The sequence below is a fragment of the Carassius gibelio genome, chromosome A18 (assembly GCF_023724105.1).
Source record: "Carassius gibelio isolate Cgi1373 ecotype wild population from Czech Republic chromosome A18, carGib1.2-hapl.c, whole genome shotgun sequence".
Lineage (NCBI taxonomy): Eukaryota > Metazoa > Chordata > Actinopteri > Cypriniformes > Cyprinidae > Carassius > Carassius gibelio.
In genome coordinates this window covers 4495188-4522950 of record NC_068388.1, presented here as the reverse complement: position 1 = coordinate 4522950, position 27763 = coordinate 4495188, and the positions used below count along the sequence as shown (strand labels likewise).

Here is a 27763-nt window from a genome sequence, read left to right as displayed (position 1 = left end):
AGACAGTGAAGCATGGAGGTGCAAGCATCATGATATGGGCATGTTTCTCCTACTATGGTGTTGGGCCTATTTATCGCATACCAGGGATCATGGATCAGTTTGCATATGTTAAAATACTTGAAGAGGTCATGTTGCCCTATGCTGAAGAGGACATGCCCTTGAAATGGTTGTTTCAACAAGACAATGACCCAAAACACACTAGTAAACGGGCAAAGTCTTGGTTCCAAACCAACAAAATTAATGTTATGGAGTGGCCAGCCCAATCTCCAGACCTTAATCCAATTGAGAACTTGTGGGGTGATATCAAAAATGCTGTTTCTGAAGCAAAACCAAGAAATGTGAATGAATTGTGGAATGTTGTTAAAGAATCATGGAGTGGAATAACAGCTGAGAGGTGCCACAAGTTGGTTGACTCCATGCCACACAGATGTCAAGCAGTTTTAAAAAACTGTGGTCATACAACTAAATATTAGTTTAGTGATTCACAGGATTGCTAAATCCCAGAAAAAAAAAATGTTTGTACAAAATAGTTTTGAGTTTGTACAGTCAAAGGTAGACACTGCTATTTTTTTGAACACACCCCTTTCAACTAATTCAACTAATTGCCCAATTGCACAGCCTTAAGAGCATGCACATCATGAATGCTGGGTCTTGTTTGTTTTCTGACAATCTACTGAACCTACTGGTAACTTGTTTGCCACGTAGCAATAAAAAATATACTAAAAACCTTGATTATTCTGGTTAGTCACATTGTACTGCTATTATTTTGAACAATACTGTAAGTGTTAAACTGTTGGACTTTAAATTAAATCTACTATTGATTTTCACCGTTGACTGATTTTGCAGAACATTTAGGCTGATAACTTCCGTGCGTAGATGTGGCAAATTTGTCACAGGACACGCAATATGACAGTTTTGTCCGACTATATATGAACTGTTTTAAATACAGTATTTTATATTTAACGTTAGTTTATCAGTATGTTTGAAAGTATATTTTTCCAATTATTGGTGATTCCATAGGCTCTATCGCGAGCACCTTAAAAAAAACAAATAGTTCTGCTATGACAAGAACAAAGAGTCTCTCTCTTTCTCCACCCATGCACAATAATATTGTGTATCGTCAATCTCACGGGCTGAAGAGAAGACGATTTGAAAAATGACCAGATCACCCAACACTAATTTAAATTTGAAATAAATGCTGAACTTCGTTGAAAAGAAAAACTGTTTCCACAAAAATATAAGCAACACAACTTTTTTCAATATTGATAATAATAAGAAGAAATATATCTTGAGCAGGGAATCACTGGAATGATTTCTGAAGGCCTGGAGTGATGGCTGCTAAAAATTCAGCTGTGCATCACTGTTATTCTGCCATTTTTATTTGTTTTAATAAAAGTGCTTCATTCTTCCAAAATTTGAGTATGTGTGTGTGTGTGTGTGTGTGTGTGTGTGTGTGTGTGTCACTAGTCACATACCGCACATTCCTACCATGAGCTCATTGCTCACACTTTACTCTAGAGTCTGCTTTCCGATATACGCCAGTACTGTGTGTGTGTGTGTGTGTGTGTGTGAGAGAGAGAGTGTGAATGTGTGTGACATTCCTGAAATTCTTGTTAAGCAAAGGTAATGAATCACTCCATTTTACTTTGTCATTGAAGTAATCAAGACCCCCCACACTTCAAAAACCCCCTCACCTAAAACATGTGTGTGTATGTGGCTTTGACCTGCTATTGATTACACACGAAATAGCTGAAGTGATTTGCATAGACTCTTCAGTGATAAGTAAGCAGATCAGGTCATAAAAAGAGAGAGATAAGATAAGAGACAGATTAATGGAGATGTCCTGTCTGCTGTGATCCTGAACTGAAGGGTCTCTTTCTCTCTGTCTGTCTCCAGGAGCTCATAGAGGTGGACAGCGAGGTGGTGTTTGAACTGGCCTCCTTTACCTTACAGGTAAGAGCATGTGGGGCTGTTCATAATTTTGTGCACCTTCATGAACCTTAATAAAGTTCATATATCTCAAATACAAATGTGTAAGCGTTTCAGAGTCACATTCAGGTCACTACAGTATTTCAGTCTGACAGGGTGCTTTATTTTAAATCTAAAACAGGATGTTTCCTTTGTACTATAAGTTATCCATACAAGGGAAATACTTTAGAGAAATATGGGTTTCCTTTATGACTCTGTGTATGTATGATTCAGGTGCAGTATCAGGTATGTTATGCGTGTTTGAACTTTTGGAGGATTCAGTCCAGATGGCTGTGACTACATCCCCTACTGAGACACACATCCACCGTTCTGTGTATCAGAGGATACGATCTTTCCAAGCGGTCTGGTCTACCATCAAACACTAATTATTGATACTAAAATATGTCTTTTTTTCTCCCACAGGAAGCTAAAGGAGACTTCACGAGGTAAGAGGCTGGTTTGAATGAATGAATCACCCTCCAGTGACCTCTTTTACACTCACATGCCTTCGAAGTCTCTATCAGTGTGTCATTGCAGAGTGAAAGCAGATCCGATTTGTGGCGTATATCAAACTCTCCTTCCCACATAAGCACATGCACATGATTCAAGAGATGGAGAGAGAGAGAGAGAGAGAGAGAGAGAGAGAGAGATATGGGGGTGTGAACCCTGGGAACGGAGACAGAGGGGAGGAAATGGAATGCAGAGGATAAACAGTGTTAAATTACACACACTGACCTCTGGCTCTCTCCATCTCTCACACACACTTACACAGACTCTTTCTACACAAAGTATCTCGGCTACAAATCTGTCACATGTGCATCCTTCCAGCTTTATTCTGTCACTGTTTTTTTTTTTACTCAATCTTACACTTCCTCTCAACCTCTCCATCATTCTGTTTTCAGAATGGCCTCACTACCACACTACCTTAATTTTTGCATTATGCATTATATATGGTGTGCACATTTTGTATGCATGAATACCCTGATTGTTATTTGCAAGATAAAGACAGGTCATGTGAAAAAATTATCATTTGCAAAATTATTATTATTCTGTGTCTTCTGTTTCTTTTCCTGGATTCTGATTGACTGATTTTTCACTCTGTTAGGTGCTTCTTTTTCTGAGCATTTTGTGTTATTTTTACAGTAATGATGCTACAAGGGCTGATCTGAAGAAACTGCCAGCACTGCCTACACAAGCACTGAAGGAGCACCCTTCACTCGCATACTGGTGAGACACACACACACACACTGCTGTCAGCTGATAATGGAGAGGTATTAATGAGATGTATCCGCTCTGTGTTCTCTGAGCACCATGGGAAAGGATTCCCCAGAATAATTCTCTAACCTAATTTTCCTCGATTATTTGATGCGAATGAAGTGTTTCACAGATGCTGCCGTTCTGAGACATACTCACTCCCACATATTGAGCAGGCCGTTGTACTTCCTGTTCTAAGAATGAGCTTATCTCCTTCATGGTGATGTGTGTTATTGGCTGTTTCTCTGTACATCTGGAAGCTTTCACTTATCTGTTTGGTGTTCCTGTTAAATTGAAGTAAGCTGACAGTCACATTCTCATGAGCATTGTCATCTTTTGCCGCTAATCTGTGTGTGTGTATATGTTGTTTTGTAGTGAGGACCGGGTCATTGAGCACTATAAGAAGCTAAGCGGACAGTCCAGAGGCCAGGCTATCGTCAAGTAAGTAAAGAATAATTTCATGACCAAAAATGTTTATCTAAATTTGATTGAAAAGCATTTTATCTTAAAGGAATAGTTCACCCAAAAATAAAATGACATTTGGTCACCCTCATGTCATTCCAAATAGTAACTTTTGTGGAACACAAAAAAGATTATAAGATATTTTAACAGTTTTTGTCCATTTTATGAATCAGTGGAGTCATTGGCAACACAAACATCAAACAAAATTATTACATATGGTCACATGACGTGTGACAACCAATGAGATTTCATGCTTTATAAACAGTGTTGACTTTTTATTTTGTCATTTTTTTGTGTTCCACAGAATGCAGTATTTTTTTGTTTTGAGTGAACTCTACCTTTAATTTCGGATACAGTATGTGTTCTTTTATACTTGTTCCGTACTAAATCCTCTTTTAGGAAAATGTTTTGCTTGAAAAGTGTGAAAATGTAACTGCCTAAAGTATCCAAACACTTTTTGTTTGCTTGTTTTTGCAAGTCTCAGTGACTACTTCTGAGATCCACTCCCATGTGTACTGCTATTGCAAATTGTCTGCATATGTAAAATCCATATCATACTGTCAGTGATCTTTTATTTCTTCTCTCTCACAGTTATATGAGTATAGTGGAGTCGTTACCCACATATGGAGTGCATTATTACGCTGTTAAGGTGGGTCTGTGTGCTCTGAGGAAAAATTTATAATCACAGCCGTCAGTCCACACACACACACATTCTCACGACCTATAGTATCGCTCTTGACTTAAGCATTAAAGGATGCTGAAGACTCAGTGTGTTTAAGATAATCGTTCTGTCATCAACCATGAGCTGACACTTCTTTTCTTATTGCTTCGTGTGTGTGTGCATTAATGCTCTCTTTTTCTCACTCTTTCTCTTTCTCAGGATAAGCAGGGAATCCCGTGGTGGCTGGGTTTGAGTTATAAAGGCATTTTTCAATATGACTACCAGGACAAAGTCAAACCAAGAAAGGTAAGACCGCCTATCCTCTGTGGACTTACTACAGTTTGACTTCTGTTTGTCCTCCCTGCACATCTCTTCATCTTGGTCATCCCGTAATAGTTGTACCTCCCTGATGGTAACTAGTAGTGCTTGGCATAATTCTCCCCACACCATTTGTGCTACAGACATGATCAAGACCTTAAATTATGACACTTGTTGAGGAGAGGTGTGCCACTACTTTTCTAAGTGGTCAGACTTACTTGTCAGGCGATAAAATGGACAAATTATTTTTTTGACTTAGGCAACCACCCAGATCCATAGTTTAATGTCCAAATTTAGTTTTTTAAGAAAAGCTCTTTGTTTCTTCATGAGGGAGGGGGAAAAATCCTACTTTAAAACTCTCTGCTTTGCAGAAAATATACAATGGATGTAAGCAGTTTCCCTTATGCTTTGTTTTGAAACTTTCTTCAGTTGTGTGTTTGTGCATGTGTATGAATATGAATATGTGTTCATCACCTGGTCACCTTTGCTTAACCTCATGACGTCAACCAAGAGAAATCTGACCGTCTGACACTTGGGTGTAGTGACTTCAGATAGGTCATGACCTCTGGCGGTCTGACCCCATAGCGTTTTTTGAAACTTTAGACAGAGACTGTCAAACCTCCAGACAGATGATCAGCGACACCAGGCAACTGAAATGCTACAAACCCGTCTCAGTCAGAAGAAACGCTTGGTGTTGGGAATGACTTTACTTCAGGTGTGTGTACCGCTGGCTTTGGTTTTCCATTCTCACAGCACACACTCGTATTTAAGTTCTCTCCAAAGGACAGGCAAAAACTTCAGCCTGTGGTGAGGAACAGAAATCCTTTCCCAAAACCGCAAGCTAAAAATAGTGTTCAAAGCAGAAAGTCCAGCCAAGCGCAAAGCCAAACTCAGGCCTATTTACAGAGAAGGATCTGTTACAGAAATCGAAAGTTGAAATGAAACAACACAGCAGAGCTCAGAATGCAGCTCAGAATGGAGGGAAAAGAAACCAGCGAGAAGAACTGATGCGTCTGCAAAAATGCCACAGATGCAAACTAAACAAAATTATAGTTTTATTGACAAATCCAACTAAACCTGGATGACAATTTAAAGGGATAGTTCAACCAAAACTCCAAACCTGTAATACTTCTTTTTGTACTGTAGAACACAAAAGATTTAAGTGTTTTGGTTGATACAGTGCAAATCACAACAATATTGGACCCTATTGACTTTCATTGAATAGGAAAAAAAACTAAGCAATTACATATATTTTTTAAATATCTTCTTTAATGTTCTACAGAAGAAAGAAAGTCCTACAGGTTTGAAATGAAATAACATGAAAGTGAGTAAATAATGACAATATGTTCAGTCTTGTGCGAACTATTACTTTAATCACAGAGAACGATCAGACATCTAGCTCTATGTTCAAATGCCAGACTGCAACTTTCCACTGATCTGCATTTCAGATGGGTCATTTCCACTAATGTTCTCACTGCACAGTTTGCCTTCATCACATGCACGTTTTAATGTTTTGACGATAAGCTCACATGCGCTAATGGTTTGCGGCTGTTCTCCATCTCTAAATATGCCAAATATGCCACACACTAAAAGTTGCAGACTCTGTGAGTTAGTTTCCAACTAATTAAAACGTTTCACAGAGGTGTGACAGGTACATTTATGGTTTCATCTTGAATTGGGGTGTGTCTTTTTCTCAAGAGCTATTGTTCTCTAGCTAAACTCCCTCCAGCAGCCTCGCTGACTCCAAAACCCGCAACAGGAAACCCAGCAGCAGACACACGCAGAATTGCAGAATCGCCCTGACAACACAAAACATACTGGAAACATTAGTGCATCTGATGAATCCGCGACCATTCCTCAAAAACTGGCATGTGTGTGGCTGTATCTGAATGTTTTGGATCAGCTCATTAGCTCGACTAACTGAAAGATTCTTGCCTTGTAAAACATGAACAGCACAGCAAATCTAAGAAGTGTATAGCTGCCCTTCTAGCCAGATGTGACGTTGTACTTATGAATCATGGTATTGCAACCCTTTAGTCACCGGTGATTGTTTTCATCCTGTCTGCTGCTAGTGACCTTTGACCTTTCCAATTTCCTGTCTTTTCTCATAAGCACTCGTTATAGCTCCGGCTTCGTGAATACCATGCCACACACGCACAGTCTTCCTGAGTGTTTCTGAGTGTCTTTTGAGAGAGAGAGAGGGGTGGGGGCTTGTTGTAATATTCTTTGTACAGACAGACTGCAGCATGGGCGTTGTACGTTATATTAAAAGTAACTCCAATGAATGTGAGTCAAAGTGATGAAACTCTTATGACATTTACACTGAGACTCCCTTACCCTTATATTGGAACTTTCCCGATAATTGTTTTGGTTTTTAGGAGGGCTGCCCCTAATAGTTGACTAATCTTTAGTCTACGAGAAGAGGCTTGGTTGACCAAAATTGTTTTAGTTGCTTTGTTACAGAAAATTTTTTTTTTGACTTTGAGCGCGAAACTCAGTGTATACTTGCCTTACAGACATGAAAAATATTTCTATAGAGAGTGTAATGTCTACTTTCAAATAAACAATAAAAATCTGAAAAAGCAAATATCCTCAAATTATGTAATACGTACGAAACTTGCATGCAGGCAGATCTACTACTGTGGAGAGGACGAGTCAGTATCAAACACTAGTTTATCAATAGATTATTAAAATGTTGATGCAGATTAATTTTACTGTTTTTCCCTGACACATTCATGATCATTACTTCTGCCAGTGTGCTGTAGCAAGTTTTATGAGTGTACTTGAGTGCTTATTAGACTGTAGGCAGTTAAAATCTCATTGTCATGATTTAAATGGTTTATTAATAAACATGCAATTAGTTGACTAATGCTTAAGATGAACGACTACTAGTCGACCAGAAATATCTTTAGTCAAGGGCATCTTAGTTTTTAGTGATCCTTAGCTCTGTGCTTGAACTCTAGATAGGATTATGTTTCAATAAGTGGTTAGCTTTTGCATTGGTTTCAGAATGCATTGAATACATTTTTATTTATTATTTTTTGCTGAATAGGAAGCTCAAAAGAACAGCCTTTATTCGAAATAGAAATATTTTCTAACATTGCAAATGTCTTTACTGCCACTTCGATCAATTTATTGAATACTTACTAAATTTAAAAAAAAAATCATACTCCAAACCTTTGAATGGTATTGTAAATATATTTTATTTAAATATATTTGGTACCATCTGATTAAGAATAGACTATTTCACTCAGCATTTGTGTGTGTGTTGTTTGCATGCTTTTGTTTCTGAATTTTTCGTTTGACTGCATGCTAACATCAGACTTTACTGGAATCAACTCCATCAGAACTGAGGTGGGGTTTTCAGATACAGGCATAGCCATTCTCTGGACCCTGTTACCATGGCCCTGAGCATTCATTTAAAATCCTTTGAAGTCCAGAACATGATTTAACCATGTTTCCAGAGATCTAAATAACCAAACAACTTGAGGACTGGAACACGGTTCAGCTGTCAGTGAAATATGTGCCAGAACTAACCAGGATTCAGCACATCACTGGGCACATGGCCCCCCTTTGAAATGTCTTTTCTCTTTTCTTAAAGCCTCTCCTCGTGACTGAAAGCCTCAAAATCACACACACTTTCAGCTGAGATTGTCTCAACCCAGAACAATAGTTGAAGTCCCCAGTTCCACCTCACTGTGCCCAAAATACTCTGGTGTGGTTAATGCTCCATGCCTCATTGGCTATTATAACATGGAACATTGCAGCCTCCCTCACTTTCTTTTTCCTCTCCCTCCCACTTTCTTAGGGAGAGAGAGATTTGTATCTCCATAATGAAAGTTGTTTTGAAAGTGTTGAGGGTCAAGTTTGGTCTTGGTCCCATGAGACCATCAAAGTATCTCATAAACACCAGGAAACATTCACTTCCTCAACATCTCTGTGTTTTTCAGTTGCACTGTGTCTATGATATTTTGGGATGGAAATCAGAAGTATTTTAAATATTCCAGTTTAATGTTCCTCTATTTAATCTGAATTAGTTATTTTTATAGTACAGAACTTTGGTATACTGTGTAGTTTTGAAGTTCTTTACAGATAAATTTGAATTGAATTACCAATTTCGTTTAGAACGTTTGAAGAACATTGTACCAAACAAAACAATGCTATCTTTGGTAACATATTTGAATGTTATTTAATGTTTTAATTACTATAAAATGTGTTATTTAATGTAAATATGTATTAGTATTATTTTAGTATTATTTGATATTTGATTCTTTAAAGATTATTTAGCAGCAGCTGGACTTTCTCTCTCATTCAGTTGAATTGCAGGAAGACTATTTTAATGCAGTATTTTATCTGCATCAGTGGAATGTTGCAGATGTTTAAGGACCGTTTTTAGAACCTAATGTTGTGAAAATCATTTGGTTCCAGTAGAATTTTAAAAATGGAACCAGCTCTAAATTCCCATTCCTAGTGATATATGTGGAAATAGTTGTGTGTGTGTAACTATGTTCCTTCCCTCCCCTCTTCCTTCATCTGTCCATTGTTTTCCCAGGCTCTTAAAATTCTTGAGCTCTTCAAGCCAGCCCCCTCCCCTCTCCACTCTCTTCCATCATTTTTTCATTCCTCTTTTCCTTTATTTTTCTTTTTTCCATATACATACTACTTTTTCCGCCACTCTCTATTTGTGTTGCATTTTCTTTGTGTCTGTGCAGCTGATGGCTCCAGGAGTCCAGTGTGTGATTTGCACACAGCTGTGTGAGTGTGTGATGGCGTGTAATGAGAACCAGAACCTGGTTTCTTGAGTGAATGAAAGGAAAAGAGGTGGAGGAATTTAACAAAGCTGTTGCACTGGGTTTTGAGGGGTTACTATAGCACACACACAAACACATGACTCTGAACTTTCCATAAACCCCGCCTACACAGGAAGTGTGTGTTCCTGAGGGAGGAGAGGCTTGGAAGGGGGCTGACTCTTCCCATTTTTGCTTGCTCGCTCACTCTCCATCTCTTGATCCAAACAGTCTTTCTTTCTACACATATACAGAGGAGGACTCATTGTTCCCCTGTGCTTAAGGAGGATTTTACAGACTCACACTCACCATAAGCAATGACATTTTTGCACAGGAAATTTGAATATCTTGGCTAGGTCTTGCCTTCTGGATTTTATTTTAATGCCTTTTCCTTTAGTTTTCTGATCTGGAAGGAGTTTACAGTCTGAAGACATTGGCGCACCATCCGTGGATTGTTTGATTAAGATTTTGGGAATGTTGTAAAAACGTTCTCTCATCTCTGCAGGTGTTCCAATGGAGACAGCTGGAGAACCTGTACTTCAGGGAGAAGAAGTTCTCAGTGGAAGTCCATGACCCAAGAAGGTAAATCTACATTACAGCCTACACGTGTCCGCTCTCACACACAGGTCATGGATTATGTAGGATTACATACAGTGTGTCAAATACACTGACGGGACATGTTGCGGGTACCACTTTCACTCCAACCCAGCAAAGGTTTGAAAGACAAGTTTGTTTAGATCTCATGAAAAGTTTGAAAGATCTCAGCGTCTATGTTTTACATTTGATTCTTTTGGATCCCAGTGTGGGAATCATTTGAATTATTTACGAGGGATGATGTTCTGAGCTATACATTGGATTATTACTAGCAGCAAGAGTAAAATATGGTAGATTGTGACGCTGTTTTGGTACTATTTAAATGGAGGAACATTGTTATATAGCATCTACACATGCATCTTTTGTTCATGTTTAATCTTGAAAATATATCAAACTTTGATAGGAAAATCCATTTTGTGTTCTTTTGAACATAAAGAGAATTTTTGTAGGTAAATGTTCTGAGTTACTTCTGGTTGGATTCTGCCCACAAGTGTTCACTGAGCTTAGCTGTTTGTTATTGGATTGAAATCTCGGACTTCCTGTGTCCTGTGGAGAACAGCGTAGAAGTACAAGTGGAACAAATTAGCAAAAACAAACCCTCCTCGTTTTCTCTGTCTGTCAGGTAGAGAATGAGTTATGGTTTGAGTTCATCTCGTTTTTCTGCTTCGCTCTCTCATTCTGTCAAAACTGGGAAAAAATTGTTTCATATCTTCAGTTTGTTCTTACCCTCTCTCTTTTGATATTAGGATGTGTTTAGGGTTTAATCAGGCCCTTATGACATCATCAGTGCGTGCCGAGGGCTGGATAGTCTCTTTAGGAGAGTAGACACTGCCAAAAGCAGCAGCACACGCTGCCTCAGATGCTGACAGATAAACCTCCTCATTCACGCTGTTCAAACAACTACCACGACAGCCCAGAATCGAAGAGAACACAGAGGGAGTTCACAGAAATGCTGGGGGCTGGGAAAATAAGACATGAAAGAGAGCAAAACAGTTAACGAAGATGAAACAATCTGTTTATTTTGCAGCATGAGGGGCTATAATTTATTTCCTCCTTGTTAATTTCACTGTCATACAGTTAAACACAATGCGACACGCACACATACACTAATATAGTTCTGATAAGAGTCAGAACACAAGGCTCTGTTGTTTATCTTTGTTTTAGTGGAGGGGCCTGGAGGTTTTTATAAAACCCATCACAGGACACACACGTGCGCTGGGTTTGACCACAGTGTAAATGCTGTGTGTGTGTGTTTGTGGGCTGTGCTGTGTGTGGTATGTTAAGCCGATACATTGCAAAGCTGTCGGGAGTATTATGTGCTAACACCAGTTCACATTTCAAATCTCCAACATAATATATATAATATACTGGTGGCTAATAATATGGCAGACAGTAGAACTGAAATGCATTTTTGTGAGGTTTTATCATTCGTCTCTAGTAGTAAGTCAATCCACCAAAATCGCCATCGATCAAAAGTATGGATGGCATTCTTGGATGCTATTGCACTACTAGAAAAAACTGCATCACTGTTTTGACAAAAATATTAAACAGCACCACTAGTTTCAAGATTGATGGTTATAATACATATTAATAGCAAATCAGCATATTGAAAGGATTTTGAAGGATTGTGACACTGAAGACGGGAGTAATGGCTGCTGAAACAAGAATATTTAACATTTCACAATATTTCACAACATTTCATCCAAATTAGAGGAGCTAATGTTTTTTGACTGTGTATTTATTGAAATGACAAACACAAAGTGTTTTTAATGTGTTTGGGCAATAATACACATTTTGGCATCTGTTTCTGCACTGACAATGTCATCAAATTCAGTGAATATAAAGTTGTTTTGTGTTCAATCCAACTGTAGGGCGTCGGTAACGCGGAGGACGTTTGGTCACAGTGGCATCGCCGTGCACACCTGGTACGCCTGTCCCACCCTCATCAAATCCATCTGGGCCATGGCCATCAGCCAACACCAGTTCTACCTGGACCGCAAACAGAGCAAAGTGAGTGTGTGTTTGTGTTCTTGGATCTGTCTCCAAACTTTTTCTTTTATCAAAGTGTATGTGTGTTTGGTTGATAACCTTGTTCTTACTACATCAACCTTCCTGTGTGTTTCTGTGGTCTACCTCTAACCGTCTCACCGTCTAGACAACCATCTCGCTGCAATTCTCAGAGCCACATACACTTACACACACAGACTTCTAACTATCTGTCTCTGATTTTGCTCAAGGATTCTGTTACACTTTTAAAAGCTGCGGAATGTTCTTCTCTTGGAAAATTCTGACACACTCAACACAGCTGGCAAGCACATTCAATCTCTCCGTCTCTGTTTCTCAGAGTAAGATCCACGCAGCACGCAGTCTGAATGAGATAGCCATAGACCTGACAGAAACAGGAACCCTCAAGACGTCCAAACTGGCCAACATGGGCAGCAAAGGCAAAATCATCAGCGGCAGCAGCGGAAGCCTGTTGTCCTCAGGTCAGAACCCGCACAAACAATCACACAAAACAGGTGCGATTACAAGATCACTTTCTTCCTGTTTACAGCTATCATCTGGAAATTATGTCCTGATGCACATATGAAGTGTTGTTGGTAGTTTGACATTTTTGAAAAATTTGAGTTCTCTCGCAAAACTATTGCCTTCCCCTGAGAAACTTTATGTTAACTCGCAAAACATTTGTTCACTGCGCAACAGTATTGTGTTGCCCTGAGAAACCTTTGCATTCACTTACAGTTCCCCAAGAAACTTTGTATTCACTCCAAAAAAAATTGCGTTCTCTTGCATCAGTAATTGCATTCCCAGAGAAACTTTGCATACACATGAAAAAGTGTTGCATTCCCCCAAAAAACGTTGCGTTCACTCTCAAAACCATTTATGTTCTCTCCAGAGAAACTTTTGTGAAGAGAATGCAAAAGCATTGAATTATAATTTTTCCTCCCATGTCCCTTTAACAGAAAGTTGGAACATAAAAAGGGTGAAAAGCTTCAGTCTTGTAATGTGCAATTGGCTTCAAACACTCTGTCCTGTTAAATGCATGAATCTAGTGTTTATGATCTCATGATGTCATACACTGGGAGTTTTAGGGTGTGGGCAAGTGTGTACATTTTCTACGGGGTGAGAGTGAGAAAAGCTTGTCTTGATGTTGGTTTTGGACTCCTGCAGTGGTGTCAGGTATCATGAATTAAATGCGCTCATAGCAGGACTCTGGTGTCAGTCATATGATCTCCCCTTTCATCTGAGCCATGTGTCTTCAGCCTCTTAATCATTGACCACACATCAGAGATTAGATCATTGTGGAGGCTTGGACAGTCGCTGCATTTTGGAGTAGTTTGCTTTGGTTAGACAATATGAAAATGAAACAGCATTCAAAACCCATTTCACTTCTGTAATCTGAGGGATTCCCAAATTAATTTGGTTATTTGTAGAGAGAAATTGTAGAGTAGGACTTGGATTTGGAGAGTAGGAATTGATTTTATCCATTGGGATTTGTTAAGTGGATCAAACATGTAGTGAGGTGGTTGAACGGGAAGAGTATACTTTTTCCCTGCTTATGCATTTTGGGTTATATAAGCAGAAAACAAAAATGTAGAAGACATTATTAAATTTTGCTTAATTTCTAAGAATAACATGCACTGATAAGTCAGTCAATGTATGAATAGGAACATTTATTAGTAAAGCATTGTTATAAATACGGTACTGTTCAAGTCCACGTGTGTGTCATTGCTTTGCAAAGCACTCAGATGCTGCAGAAATTTATTGTCTTTTTATATGTAGTGTCTGAAAGGATAGAGAGATTTCACAGAGATGCTCTCCAGAACAATGTCGCTCTGTTCCAGTGACAGAATTATTCTGTGTTTTTGTGTGGTGCAGTGTGATGCCTTTCTTTGCTTCATAGGTTCACCACAGTTCTGCCCCTCTGGAATTCCCATGAACCCCACCCAGATCAAGTGTGTGTCCATTACTAATTTTCTCTTAAAGGCCGTGTTGCAGGGTTAATTTTTCAACGAATTTGTGCAGTTTGCTTGATGGTGATAAACATTTAAACTGTTATCCATTGTATTTAATGTTGTTCGGTATCACAAAATGGAATATAAATTTTAATTAAATAAATGTATGCATTTAGCAGACGCTTTTATCCAAAGCGACTTATCTTACAGTGGTTTGCAACGATTCTCCTTTCCCCCACAATGCATTGCATTACGTCACCTTGGGGAGAGAATTTACCAAAGCCCACCTTGAGAGCATTGAGAGTGACTAGAGAGACGAGTAGTAGACGAGAGTATTCAGATAGCGCAGATTATAGATAAATAGATAAATACATAGATAGATAGATAGCGACCAAAACGCACTCACTTCCCTACAGACCATTTTTGAGACATTGAAATAAAAATGATATACATATCTTGAGTGATTTATGTACCCATTAATCGACAGTGGTGGTTAACCTGCAACATGGGCTTTAACGTATTTCACTTCACCTCCCCATGCTGAGCGCTTTCCACTGGGAAGCAAAAATTATGGATTTATTTGGCAACTCGGCAAATCCAAACTTGGCTGAGTGGAAAAGCCCTTCGCAGCTAAATACTCCAGTCACACATACACACAGAACTGAGAGACGAGAATTCACACTCTTGTTCAGAGTGATTCTGGAATATTTACTTTTTATACTTTTTCTTATATATGTCCCTGCTCTTAGTGTGTACAAGAGTATGTGTGTACAAGTATTTTTTTGTCCAAAATTCCATACCATTCAAAGGTTTGGGGTTGCTTAGATTTAGTTTTCTCTGTTTTTTTAAAGAAGTTTTACCAAGGCTGCATTTATTTGACCAAAAATTCAGTAACAACAGTAGTACGGTGAAATATTATTACAATTAAAAGAACAAAAATAAAAGTTTTAAATCTTAAAATCTAACTTATTCTTGTGATGCAAAGCTGATTTCTCTGTATTTTACTCCAGTCTGCTCCTTACATGCTAATTTGGTGCTCAATAAACATTTATTCTTTTCATCAATCTTGTAAGCAGTTGTACTGGTTAATAATTTTTTGTAAATAAATAAAAAAGAACATTTATTTTAAATAGAAATCTTTTGAGACATTACAAATGTCTTGACTTTTACTTTTGACCAATGTAAAGAATTCTGGCTGAATAAATGCATATAAATACCATGCCATATTGATATACAGTGACACGACACATTTAGGGTTTCAGTGCTGCTTCTGCAGCCGTAGAGTAAAGACACACACATAGCAGACCTGAAGAGATGCAGGTGGCCGTCCATGATGCTATATAGTTTCACTGTAAGAAAATACACATTCACAGCCTTGACTAATTTCTGCCATAGGTAAACTAACACTGGTTTAATGTCTTTAGCATTGTGTGGGAATATTAAGGTATCGCTGCTGTTATGTAATCCTTCCCAATCTTGCCAAAAAAATTAGCTGACTTCCTCGTAAACATCTCAGACATACACACCTATGCCTCATAGATCAACATCCACAGTATCTGTTAAACAATGCTGCCCCATTGGGGCCCTTTGTTCAATTTTGTCCGGAAACACACACACACACTTTGCCCCTTTCATAGCATTGAAAGAGGTGAAGTATACACCCTCTTGCTAAGCAAGAAGGTCAGTCTGATTGTTTAAGCCTGGGACTTTTTTTGAAGTCTGGAGCTGCAGGTACCAATTTGACCTTTAGCCATTTCTGATCTTTGATCTTTAGGTTAAACACACATACATATTTGTTAAAACCTTGTCAACCCTAGATTTGATCCAACTTTGTGTGTGTGTTTGTGTGTGTGTGTAGGCTCTCAAGAGTCGGATAGCTCCCAGACCGCTAAGAAGGACATGTTGGCAGCTCTGAGGGCCAGACAGGAAGCTCTGGAGGATACGTTGAGACAGAGAATAGAGGAACTCAAGAGCATCTGCATCAGAGAAGCGGTGAGGATCGAAACAACTTCTCACTTCAGCATAACGGCTCTGTTCGGAAACCTGAGGTTACTTGCTATCTGCAGTCGTCTACATAGGAAGCTGTTTTGTATAATTTTGATATTTTTCATGTGCTTTGTTCAAATATACAGTCACTCTTAAAAGTCTTTAACTGTTTAACAGAATCTCTTAAAGAAAAATCACTTAAGAATTCATTGCAAAAATTGCAATATGGGTTCTTTTATTAAAAGAAAATTGTGTTGCATATAGTCAAGCCTGGCTTTGCTGCTCACATAGGAGCTGATCAGAGCTAGAATCTTAATCTCACACACTCATACACACACAACAACAGCTGGATTAAGAGTGTAACATAGTGTGCTGTGTTTCAGGAGCTGACAGGAAAACTTCCGAAAGAGTACCCTCTCGACCACGGGGAGGAGCCGCCCACCGTCAGACGTAAAATCGGCACTGCCTTCAAACTAGATGAGCAGAAGCTCCTGCCCAAAGGAGAGGTCAGGGATTATAGTGTTTATAGTGTGATTTAAAGTTGGTATCGATCAGCCTCTAAACCCCTGACCACAGCGAACGCTGCACAATAGTTTGATCATACACTGCCCTTTAAGCCTCAATCAGATATTCATGTATGTGTGCAGAGGTCTATAAATAGCTCCAGTCGGGCATGATCAGAGGAAGTGGCGATAGTGCAGTGTGTGTGTTGAGTGTCAGCCAAAGGAGCTGGATTACAAAACCCAAAAAAAGGGCTTAGCTGTGTGAATGAAGAATGCTGATTTATGTAAGAGGTCACAATCTTTCCCTTTGTATGTGTGTTTTACATGGCTGATGATTGTTGATTTTGGGTGATTAATCGAAGGCATTGGCTGTCTCAATGTGTGTGTACGAAACTAGACAACTTGGCATGCATAGTTGTCTTGTTATTCTGTCGGAGTGTGTTTTGCTCATTTCACAAAGGACAATTTGAATGATTGTTTTTTTGCTTAGTTTTCTCATTTTGTGTGTTTACATCTGTTTTTTTAGGAAGAGGAATTGGAGCGTTTGGAAAGGGAATTTGCCATCCAGTCTCAGATAACAGAAGCGGCGCGGCGGTTAGCATCTGATCCTCACATCAGCAGCAAAAAGCTGAAGAAACAGAGGAAGACGTCGTATCTGAACGCTCTGAAGAAGCTGCAAGACATCGAGAATGGCATCAACGAGCACCGCGTTCGCTCTGGGAAGAAACCCACACAGCGTGCTTCACTAATCATAGAGGGTGAGGAATTCTGTTCTTTGTGTTTGAGACATTTTTGCAGCACTCCTGTGAGTTCATTAAGTGTTTCCTCTGTAAAGTCGTTCATGCTGAGAGCAAGAGTAATTGCACCTCCCTTATAGACCTATAAAACTGAACCTGTGTGTCTGTGTGTGACCTCTGCTGTGGAAATTAATTTAACGCACTCGGGTTAATGCTCAGGTTGCAAAGATTTGTTTGACATGTTGGTGTGGGCGAGTTTTCGCTTTTAAGTTGTTAATGTGTTTGTCTTTGTTCGGCAGAAGCAAATATTGGCTCAGAGGACAGTTCACTGTCTGACGCCCTGGTGCTGGATGATGGTGCGTTTTGTCAGATTTTTATGCATGAATATTAATTTTAAATATCTGAAAGCACAAAAGTGAACACGCCCTACTGTGCACTCTCTTTTCCCTGCGTGTGTGTGTTTTGGGACTCGGTCCGACCCCGTGGTCAAAGGCGTATTTCAAAAATTGTTTAGTGCACCTTTTAAATGATATATTTATCTCATTTCCTCTCACTCTGTTCTGCAGATGACCCCCAGGTGACAGGAACCCCCACGTTCTCTCCGGCTGCCTCCCCACACAAAGGTCTCCCTCCCCGACCCCCGTCCCACAGCCGACCGCCTCCCCCACAGTCCCTGGATGGACTGAGACACCTGCACTACCAACGCAGTGACTACGACAAGTCCCCGATCAAACCGCGCATGTGGAGCGAAAGCTCATTAGACGAACCCTATGAACGGGTGAAGAAACGTTCCTCACACTCTAGGTATGGAACAGTCAGAAAATTAGTGTTGGTATGACTGGTGTGGTGCACATTTAAATGAAGAAATGATGTTTATTCAGCAGTAGTCACAGGCGGTTCCCCAGCACTGGCAGCTGTGAGGCAGGAGGGAGCAACTCTCTCCAGAACAGCCCTGTGCGCTCCCTCCCTCACTGGAACAGCCAGTCCAGCATGCCCTCTACCCCTGACCTGAGAACACGGAGCTACGTCCACTCAGCCAGGTGCTGGCAACATGAGAACATCACCTATGCTTTTATTCAACATAATATTTAGTTATATTCTTAGGCTATACACGTTGATTCTTATTTTATATGAATGGTTCATGTATTCAATCATATTTTATATTACTGTATGTAATAAATATATAACTGGATTTCATTTAAAATTAAAACCAAACATAAAATCTCCATGCAAATTCAAAATGAACCGTTTACTGTCACAATACTCATTTATTCCAAAGGAAAATAATGTTTGTTTGTAATCTTTCTTCAAAATACACTACTTGTCTTTTATTATTATTATTTTATTTTATTTTTTAATGTTTTTGAAATAAGTCACTTATTCTCACCAAGGCTGCATTTATTTGATTTATTCTAATATGCTGATTTGCTGCTCAAATATTATTAGATATTATTGGTGCTCAATTATTAATAATAGTTCTTCTTATTATAAAAACATATTTTATTACAATAAACATTTTTACAACATTTACATAAAATTGAAACATTTTGTACCATATATTTGTTGTTGTATTTTAATAATTTTAATGGATCCTTGGTGAATAAAAGTAAATATTTTTTATAAATATATAAAAAAATTATAATCCACTACTATTTTTCACTATTTTTTATTTTATTTTTTCTCTCTTTTTTTTCAGTCTAACTCAGCCATTCCGTGGCCGGAGTTCCAGTTTAGAGTCTCAGGGGAAGCTGCTATCCTTGGATGTGGACACAGAGGCGGTACTTAGCCCTGACCTGTTTCTGTCAGGACCACAGAGGACAGGAAGCAATGGCTCTGTTGTCCCTGACGACTGCTCATCTTGCACCAGCCATTCCAGTTCAGAACATTACTACCCCTCATCCATCTCCAACCCTAACTACTGTACACTGGCTGAGGACTCGCCCTCCAAAGCCCGACAACGGCAGCGGCAGCGTCACAAGTCTGCCGGACACCTGGGTGCGTCCAGTTCTGGCAGTATGCCCAACCTAGCGGCCCGCAACGGGAGCACCCACGGAGGGGTGTGCGGAAGCCATCAGGGCGTGTACCTCCACAGCCAGAGCCAACCCTCCTCACAGTATCGCATCAAAGAGTACCCACTGTACACAGAGGGCAGCAGCCCCAGCGCCGTAGTTGTCCGCAGCCTTGAGAATGACCAGGAGGGACACTACAGTGTCAAGGCACAGTTCAAGACCTCCAACTCATACACAGCTGGGGGGCTTTATAAGGAAGGGTGGGGCTCTGGGGAGGACGGGGAAGTGGGTGGTGGCAGCGGGAGGTTGACGCCCTCACGCTCACAGATTGTGAGGACTCCGTCTCTAGGCAGGGAAGGAGGAGGAGGGGGACGGGCAGCGGTGTCAGAGGAGCTGCGCTGCTGGTACCAGCGCTCGTCTGGATCGCTGAAGGAGCACAGCCGTGTCACGCACACCAGCTCCAATGCTTCAGACGGCCGTGGAGGACGAATAGGGACACTAGTGAAGGGGTCACCAGGTGAGAGGGTCAAATATAAACTATGCAAAAAAACAATATATGGATACCTGCTAGACCTCAGTCAGAGTAAACATCATAAACATCATAAATTATATATATATATATGATTGCCTGTTCTCTGTGTGAAAGTGTGTTAACTGAATGCTTTACAATTTCTGTGCTTCATGTATTTGAGCACTTTCCAATTCATGTCATTTCCTCTGTGTGCTATATGTAAAATGAGTGTTACCCTGGCTTTATTTGAAAAATATGATTCCCAATGCTCACAAACTTCCCAGAATACTGAGTGCCCTGTTGAGTTCACTTTCTTTTTAATTATATTTGTATTAAATATTTAATTATTTGTGAAAAATACTTCTAAACATCTAAAGTATGTTTATTTTACACGTTTAGTTTTTTAATCCACATTTCTGAAATATTAATAATAAAAAAATCTATATTATATTGGCTTTATGTCGGCTATCGACCCCGTTGCTTTCCAAGATACCAGCATCGGCTGTCAAAAAAACAATTACGTAAGGTCTGTACATATTTATGCTACTGCAGTGATTTAGTGTATGTGACAGAGAAAGAGAAAGAGGGGTGAAATGAGATCTATTTTATGTGTCAACTTCAGTACATTGCAGGTGAGGTCTGTGTGTGTGTGTGTGTGTGTGGAGGCTGTCAGGGTGGTCTGGTCAGTGTGTGGGTGTGTGTCGTGGGGATTATCACCTCTCTCTGGGTGGCAGAAACACTCTAAACCTTTTCCAGAAGCTCAAGAGGGTGTTGACAGCAAGCAGTCCGCTTTATCTCTTACACATTCACCACTTGCATAGGCCTTTGTGACTGTAGTTCAGCTGTATGCATTAGTGTCTTACAGTGGAGTCTGTGTGTGTTTCAGCTGCATCTCCACACAGTCAGAGGAGTGGAACTCCCTGCAGTGACCCTGCAGCGACACCCCCCTGCAGCCCACAACACATACTCAACTGGCAGAGCGGGTAAGACACTATATATATATATATATATATATATATATATACACACAAACATATATGGAAATGCCTCGTAGTCCAATATTATTTTCTTGAAATGTAGATGGTCTAGAAGAAACTGTAGGTTGTAGTTTATGTCTAGTTAGTAGTTATTCAATCTGAGTAACACAACATAGCATCTTGCATTCCAGTGGCTCGATAGATGAAGTAGTGCATCTCTGTAGTTTCTTAGATGGACTGACCAATCAGAATCATGTAATAATACTAAATAAGTGACACTTTTTTTCAGACTAATACGAAGGACAAATCACTTTAAATTAGCTTAGTTTTTTTTCCGCATAATTACAATTGCATTGCAGTTAATGCAAATAGTTGAATATTTGAATACTTGAAATATTATTTGTCAGTGATTTCCATCACTCTAGACAAGTGTATGCTTATAGACAAGTCTTTTATGGTTTTCCTTGCACTAAACTTTGACCAAGAATGTGTGCATGTATAGTTACAGTATATATATATATATATATATATATATATATACTTAATATTTTCATTGTGCTGTTCTTGGTTTCTTCCAAGATTGCACATTTGGCTTGGTTTTCCAATACATTGTACAGTTTTGCTTGTAAGTGGGTATTTACTTCAAAGAACTGTATAAATTCAGACATATTTGAGGATTTTGGTCAAAGTCTGGGTTAAGGAGCACATTCTCTTGGTTTAGATGTCTACTTAACTGTACCAATGCTTTGTCTGTTCACTTTAATAGTGTGTAACAGAACTACCCCAGTGTCAAAATTACACCACTCACTCTACATTAACTGATCACGACTACTCACAAACGCTAACATCTCTCTCTCTCTCTGTCTGTGTCTCACTAACCCACCTCTGCCTGAATGTGTACTGTATGTGTGTTTTCTCGGGGCAGTGATACGACTGAAAGTTCTCCTACTGAAGACCGTTCTCCCTCTCACCAAAGCACTGAACAGTAGAGAGGTACACTCTCTCTCTCAATCTTTATCTCTGCATGCTCTGTATCTCACTCTTTCACTCCTTCACCTCTCTGACGGTGTCATTTGCTTGTGTTGGAAGTGGATTTGAATTTCAGAATACAAATTTTAAGTGTTAAGATTTACTGGAGAGTACTGAAACAAAACTCAGTTGTGGGCAGTATCACAAAATTTGAAGTTTTATATTATGTGGTGTAACAGTTACTTTATATTTATATTATATTTTTTTATTATATTTATATTTTAAATATAGTTTTTATTAAATTATTTTTTATAAAGCATTTTTTTTTTCTTATTTGGGATTTGCATTTTTCTTGCATTTTTCATTGGTTCCATGTGCAAAAAGCAGATGCAGGTGTCCCCACTGTTATCCAGGTCCAGACAAAGTTTTACACGTACATGTTAGATGGTACATTCTACATGGTAAAATATACAAGGATAGGTTAAAGTATGTTCAAATTATCCTGTTTATTCAAATGACATTCAATTCCATATGGGTCTTCTGACAGTTGCACAAAAAGTAAATCTAGCTACCAGAGTATAATTGGTACAGCCTGTTAAATATACCTATTAAAAATGTCACTTTCCTCTACTTCATCATCTGCAGATCGCCGTTCACCGATAGTTGTTTCCTGAGCAGTCCCCTGTGCTCTGGGATTGTGGACGTACAGTGGTACAGGCACGAGAAGGCAAAGCCGGGAACACTCGTCTAAACCGTCATCCCTCATCCCTCTCTCTTTAAAAGAGTATTCAGAAGGCAGGCCTGACCTCAGTCTGGACTTCAACTCATCTGAAAACACCTGAGGTGGATGGAGTCAGTACCACCTCGCCCTCTCCTTCCTCTCTGTCTATCTGTATATCCGGCGGTACAGTGCTTATGAACTATGGGAATACAAGAGTCTGAATGAACACATCTTGACCTTGTCTGACCCTTCCACTCTTGACTTTTGAACTTTGACCCAGTTAGCTGGCAGCCGGTTCCTCTGTATGCACAAACCCTCTGTGTTCAATCCATCGCTGGATTGATGTGCATAAGAGAGACGTCTTATGTGCGTTGTACTTTAAGTGAACCCCACTCATGCCTACACATGTTAAAATAGACGTTCGTCCCATGCTGTCGTGTGTGTCCCTCTGCACTGATGTCAGAGAGCCGCTGTCAATCTCTCTAATGCACATGACATGCACAAAAAAAAAATTCCAATGGATTGTTTTGCCGTTAACCACCTTTATAGAACTTTATGTTCTTTCTGTTAAAAAAAAAAAAATGTTATGTGACCACAAGCCCCTCCTTCATACTACAGAACCCCTGCTAATTGGACCGGAGTGCATCATAAGCCCCTCCCACTGTCTGTGAACTTTGATATTTTGTGAATAACAATAGAGCATTTAAAAAAGGCAGGAGCCTTTCTTTGGTCGTTCTGGATTGGAAGACGAGCCCCCATATCATATCGCTCAAGATTATGAGGTCACAAGTATGTCATTTCAAAGAAATTCCAAACATTGTGTTCTTCGTGCGTAATGTTGATTTGTCATTTTTAATTTCATTGATTCTGGTCCAGGAAGTTCAACCATTTTTGCAGAACATTAGCCAACTTAGAAGCCATAGCTGTAAAAACAAATCTGAAACGTTAGAGGTTAGCATGACCCTCGGCTTTGAGTGACTGATCTGTGAAGTACTGCAACTCAGGCTGCAACCGGCAAACTCGCCAACCATGGTGCTCTGAGCTTGATCTGCACATCCCACAATGCCCTGCTGTATGCCCACACTGCATGAACAGTCACAAACCCCCACGTATAGGGTTGAGACATCAGTGAAGTAACGAGACACACAAAAAACCTTCTCCAAACACTCCTGGCCTTATTGGTTTTCTGTTTTTATGTATGTTTTTAATTCAGGATTTATACTATTCAACTGTAACAACACTATGACGTTACGTTGGTATTTATAAAACCATCAAAAGTCAGATGAGCACAACCCAACGTGGCAGACCGACACAATATTTTTAGGAAAATGACATTACCTCCTCCCTGACCTGTTAAAGGCTTTCAGGAGAACAGCATTCCAGAATGTGATGTGATTAAAGCAGGTGCTTCATTTTAAAAGCAGCCGGTGAGAAACCATAAGCTCAGACAATACAGGGTGTTTAATGCTTTTATCATGCAGTCAACAAAACCGAAACCACGTGTGCCCCTCACCTCGATCGTCTGACCGAGGAAACATCAAGCCATAATGCTAAAACCGCATTTGTTACACATTCTGCAAAATACGAAACATTATACACGCAAAGTACCTTAAGAAACAGGTAGCTAAAAGCACACCCCTGGCCGTTACAACTCAACAGATCTGAAAAAAAGTCATAGTTTGTGCATTAACATAAGCAGTCATTACAAATGTGTATTTGAAAGGGTCCAAATCACCAGACATTAAATCTAAAAGTCATCCGATTCATGTTCCATGCAAGTAAAATTGATTGTTCATTATTTTTGTGCATGCTCAGCACACTGTGTTATGCATCTTGATGTTAAAATTAAAACCCGGTGTAAGAACAGCCCTAGAGGTCGCTCAGACCTCATATCCTCTTAGGCCAATGTGAGCTCACTGATCTCGTCTACCTGTACACTATAACAAAAACAAATCTTTTTATATTAAAAAAACAACAACTAACACGTTTATCAATATTTATTGGCAGGACTGTGCAAACTGGGTTCTTTTCAAATAAAATGTAAACGCATTCGTTTAATGATTTTTATAAATCAGTATTGGTTTTATTTTTGGGGTCTTTAAGCTGGGAAAGAGCAACAACACGTTCAGGTGCTACAGGAAGACCAGTCACTAGCTGTAGACTTTTCCTAACTGTTGTCAATAGTTTTAATACAAGGACCTTAGTTACTAAACTATCTTCACACTTCATCTTGACAATAAAGCATGTTTCATTTTCAGACATAACCAGACAAAACAAAATGGTGTTGTAGAAAAAACTAAAGTGGAATTGTTGGGCGGGTTAAATATAAGCAAATTCCACAGTTAATTTATTCTTTTTTTCTATTAAGAATTTGTATAGTAACATTTTTCAAAAAACGTGTTGTTGGCAACTGATGCTGAATTTTCCAGATGGGAAATGTGGTGGTTCTTGAGATCCTGAAATAAATTATTGCTGAATGTTCTCTAAACCAAAGCGTGAAATCACTTTGTTGCTATTATTAAAATCTCTTGTGTCCCGTATGAGTGAACACGTATGGTTTATGTATATATATTGTTATTCCTAACCCAACATGCTGCTTCAGGTGGATGAAGGGGATGATCTGCCTCCTCCAGGCGTAATTAAAATTCTTCCATTTCACCTTTGTGGATTATGTTCCTGCATGTGTAATGAGATCAGCCGCAGCTGAAGCTGACAATCACACCCGCTGATTGAAATACAGAGTACATGAAACTGAAATTTGATTAGCCACATTTGAATGCTGCTAAAAAATATGCAAATGTATGTCAATGTCGCGTCACTCAAACTTTTTTTTCTGACCATACATTATGTTCACAAAGAATGACAGTTAAAAGAATAAAATGAAAATATGGATTATAAAAAGTAATTACAAATAAAATAGCTTTTAGATTTTAATTTAATACTATATTCAAAGGTAAATAAATAATGACTGAGCAGTGACATTTTTATTCCTTAATTAATGTTTACATTTTATTTAATTATATCTATATCTATCTATCTATCTATATATATATATATATATATATATATATATATATATACACAGACCAAAAGTTTGGACACACCTTCTCATTCAAAGAGTTTTCTTTATTTTCATGACTATGAAAATTGTAGATTCACACTGAAGGCATCGAAACTATGAATTAACACATGTGGAATTATATATGGAATTATATACATAACAAAAAAGTGTGAAACAGCTGAAAATGTCATATTCTAGGTTTTTCAAAGTAGCCATCTTCTGCTTTGATTACTGCTTTGCACACTCTTGGCATTCTCTTGATGAGCTTCAAGAGGCAGTCACCTGAAATGGTCTTCCAACAGTCTTGAAGGAGTTCCCCGAGAGATGCTTAGCACTTGTTGGCCCTTTTTCCTTTTGTCTGCGGTCCAGCTCACCCCTAAACCATCTGGATTGGGTTCAGGTCCGGTGACTGTGGAGGCCAGGTCATCTGGCGCAGCACCCCATCACTCTCCTTCTTGGTCAAATAGCCCTTGATGTCTTCAGTGTGACTCTACAATTTTCATAGTCATGAAAATAAAGAAAAGTCTTTGAATGAGAAGGTGTGTCCAAACTTTTGGTCACGAACTGTATATATGTATATATATATATATATATATATATATATATATATATATATATATTACTTCACCTTTCATAGATCTTTATGTTCCACGGAAGAAAGAGAATCATGTTTGGAACATCACAAGGGTGAGTAAATGATGACAGAACTATTACTTATAACTCTGATTGCAGACATGCAAGTTATTCTCATAAGTCCCTGTGATCACTTCCTGTCTTAGATAGGACTCTATATGCGATGCCTACTAAGGTTCTGATCAGCTCCCTATAGTCTTCTTGAATACTGTTGATATGACTCACAGGTTTTGTGCCATCGTCCTACAGGAAGTGAGTATGTTTGTGCCCTGGACAATGGCTTGTGGTCTCCTCTGGCAACATGAACACAACACTGGAAAACCAAACACTGGAGATGTGGCCGCTATTATTGTGCTAGCGGTCAAGCCAGTGTGATGCTGGGGATGTGTTTTGGGGCAGCTGAGTCTACTGTACCTACTGCAGCTGGAATGTGAACAACAAGAGACGCTGTGTTTATAGAACTCTTCCATTTCCTGGAAAAGCTCAGTAGATGCTTTGTTGAATGAAATATTTTTGGCACTGAATCCATGACATTCCCCTGCTGTGTGTGACGGGCTTGAGGAACCCCAAGGAATGTTGTTTTCAGTGAACATGAAAGCTTGACTTCATAGAGCATCACCGTGACCCTTAGTATGGAAAGGTCAAGGCATTTGGAGTTATTTTGGAGGATTGTTCGAAATTGGCAGCCGACTATAAGCCAAAATAAACACTGGAGGCTTTAGAAAGCACCACAGCTATTAGTTCAAGGAGTGGTGGGATGTAGTATTGAAAAGATCTGGGCTTGAAACCATAAGGTCAGTGGTTCATTCTCCACAAGAAATGATTCTTCAACCATTAACATTGTATCCTTGAGTAAGACACTTAACCCTAAGTTACTTGAGTCCAGGAAAACCGAACTAGCACAACATTAAACGACGCCACTTTGCGGTAAATCAGATTTAAATTCATAAATTCATTGCTTTTGTTAAAGTAGTCATGACACCTGAGCTCAAAATAAAATCATATATATATATATATATATATATGATTTTATTTTGCAACATTTCAAACAATGTACATATAGAGGTAATTACTGTATGATTAAAGCAAAAACTATATATAACTATAATGTAACTTATTACTGAGAAAAACATAAGAATATTACTAAGAAATATGTACTAGTTAATTCATATTACTCTGTACTTATATGTATAATTACACTGTAACAAGGACACCTTAAAATAAAGTGTCACCCAACATTTTTGGTCATCACACCTGAAAAAGTTTTTTACTGGATAAATGGAGTAAATAATGTTAAATTATGCCTCTAGAAACATATGAGGGAGAAGTCAATTTGACAGTAAAACTACAGGGAAAGTTATATGCCATAACCATAAGTAATTAATCAATTTAATAATTAGCTTTTGAGATCATTTTATTTAGATCAACCTCTTAAAAGTGAATCTGTCAACTGAATCACTAAAATGAATCAGACTTCCCAGATCTTGAAATCAGTCAGGAGGGAAATTCAAGGAAATCTGATTTAAGTGAGGAAGTCAGTCGACTCTTCCTGTGACTCAGGACTTCCTTTAGCTCATCTCAAGAGGTCAGATCAAGTCATGGGATGTTGTAGCATTTGGACATTTTTTGATAGTGACTCAAATCGCAAGGGTATTC

The 27763-nt window shown here is 39.0% G+C and overlaps 1 protein-coding gene across 13 annotated transcripts in view; it reads left to right on the top strand.

Moving 5' to 3' along the window:
• Nucleotides 1-24906, top strand: part of LOC127934042 (FERM domain-containing protein 4A) — a 170133-nt gene extending 145227 nt beyond the window's left edge. For 7 of the 13 annotated variants that reach the window (XM_052531229.1, XM_052531230.1, XM_052531227.1 and 4 more), the window contains exons 6-23: nt 1897-1953; nt 2392-2414; nt 3112-3195; nt 3598-3663; nt 4276-4333; nt 4565-4651; nt 9956-10032; nt 11913-12054; nt 12389-12530; nt 15859-15992; nt 16370-16492; nt 17016-17247; nt 17526-17582; nt 17793-18030; nt 18108-18266; nt 18923-19752; nt 20633-20729; nt 22338-24906. In XM_052531229.1, the coding sequence (XP_052387189.1) occupies nt 1897-1953; nt 2392-2414; nt 3112-3195; nt 3598-3663; nt 4276-4333; nt 4565-4651; nt 9956-10032; nt 11913-12054; nt 12389-12530; nt 15859-15992; nt 16370-16492; nt 17016-17247; nt 17526-17582; nt 17793-18030; nt 18108-18266; nt 18923-19752; nt 20633-20729; nt 22338-22443 (2712 nt within the window). In that variant the 3' untranslated portion in view covers nt 22444-24906. Of the gene's footprint in view, nt 1-1896; nt 1954-2391; nt 2415-3111; nt 3196-3597; nt 3664-4275; nt 4334-4564; nt 4652-9955; nt 10033-11912; nt 12055-12388; nt 12531-15858; nt 15993-16369; nt 16493-17015; nt 17248-17525; nt 17583-17792; nt 18031-18107; nt 18267-18922; nt 19753-20632; nt 20730-21648; nt 21717-22337 lie in introns of all 13 variants that reach the window. The other 6 variants (XM_052531228.1, XM_052531223.1, XM_052531225.1 and 3 more) reach the window with 5 other exon arrangements.
• The last annotated feature ends 2857 nt before the right edge of the window (nt 24907-27763 follow it).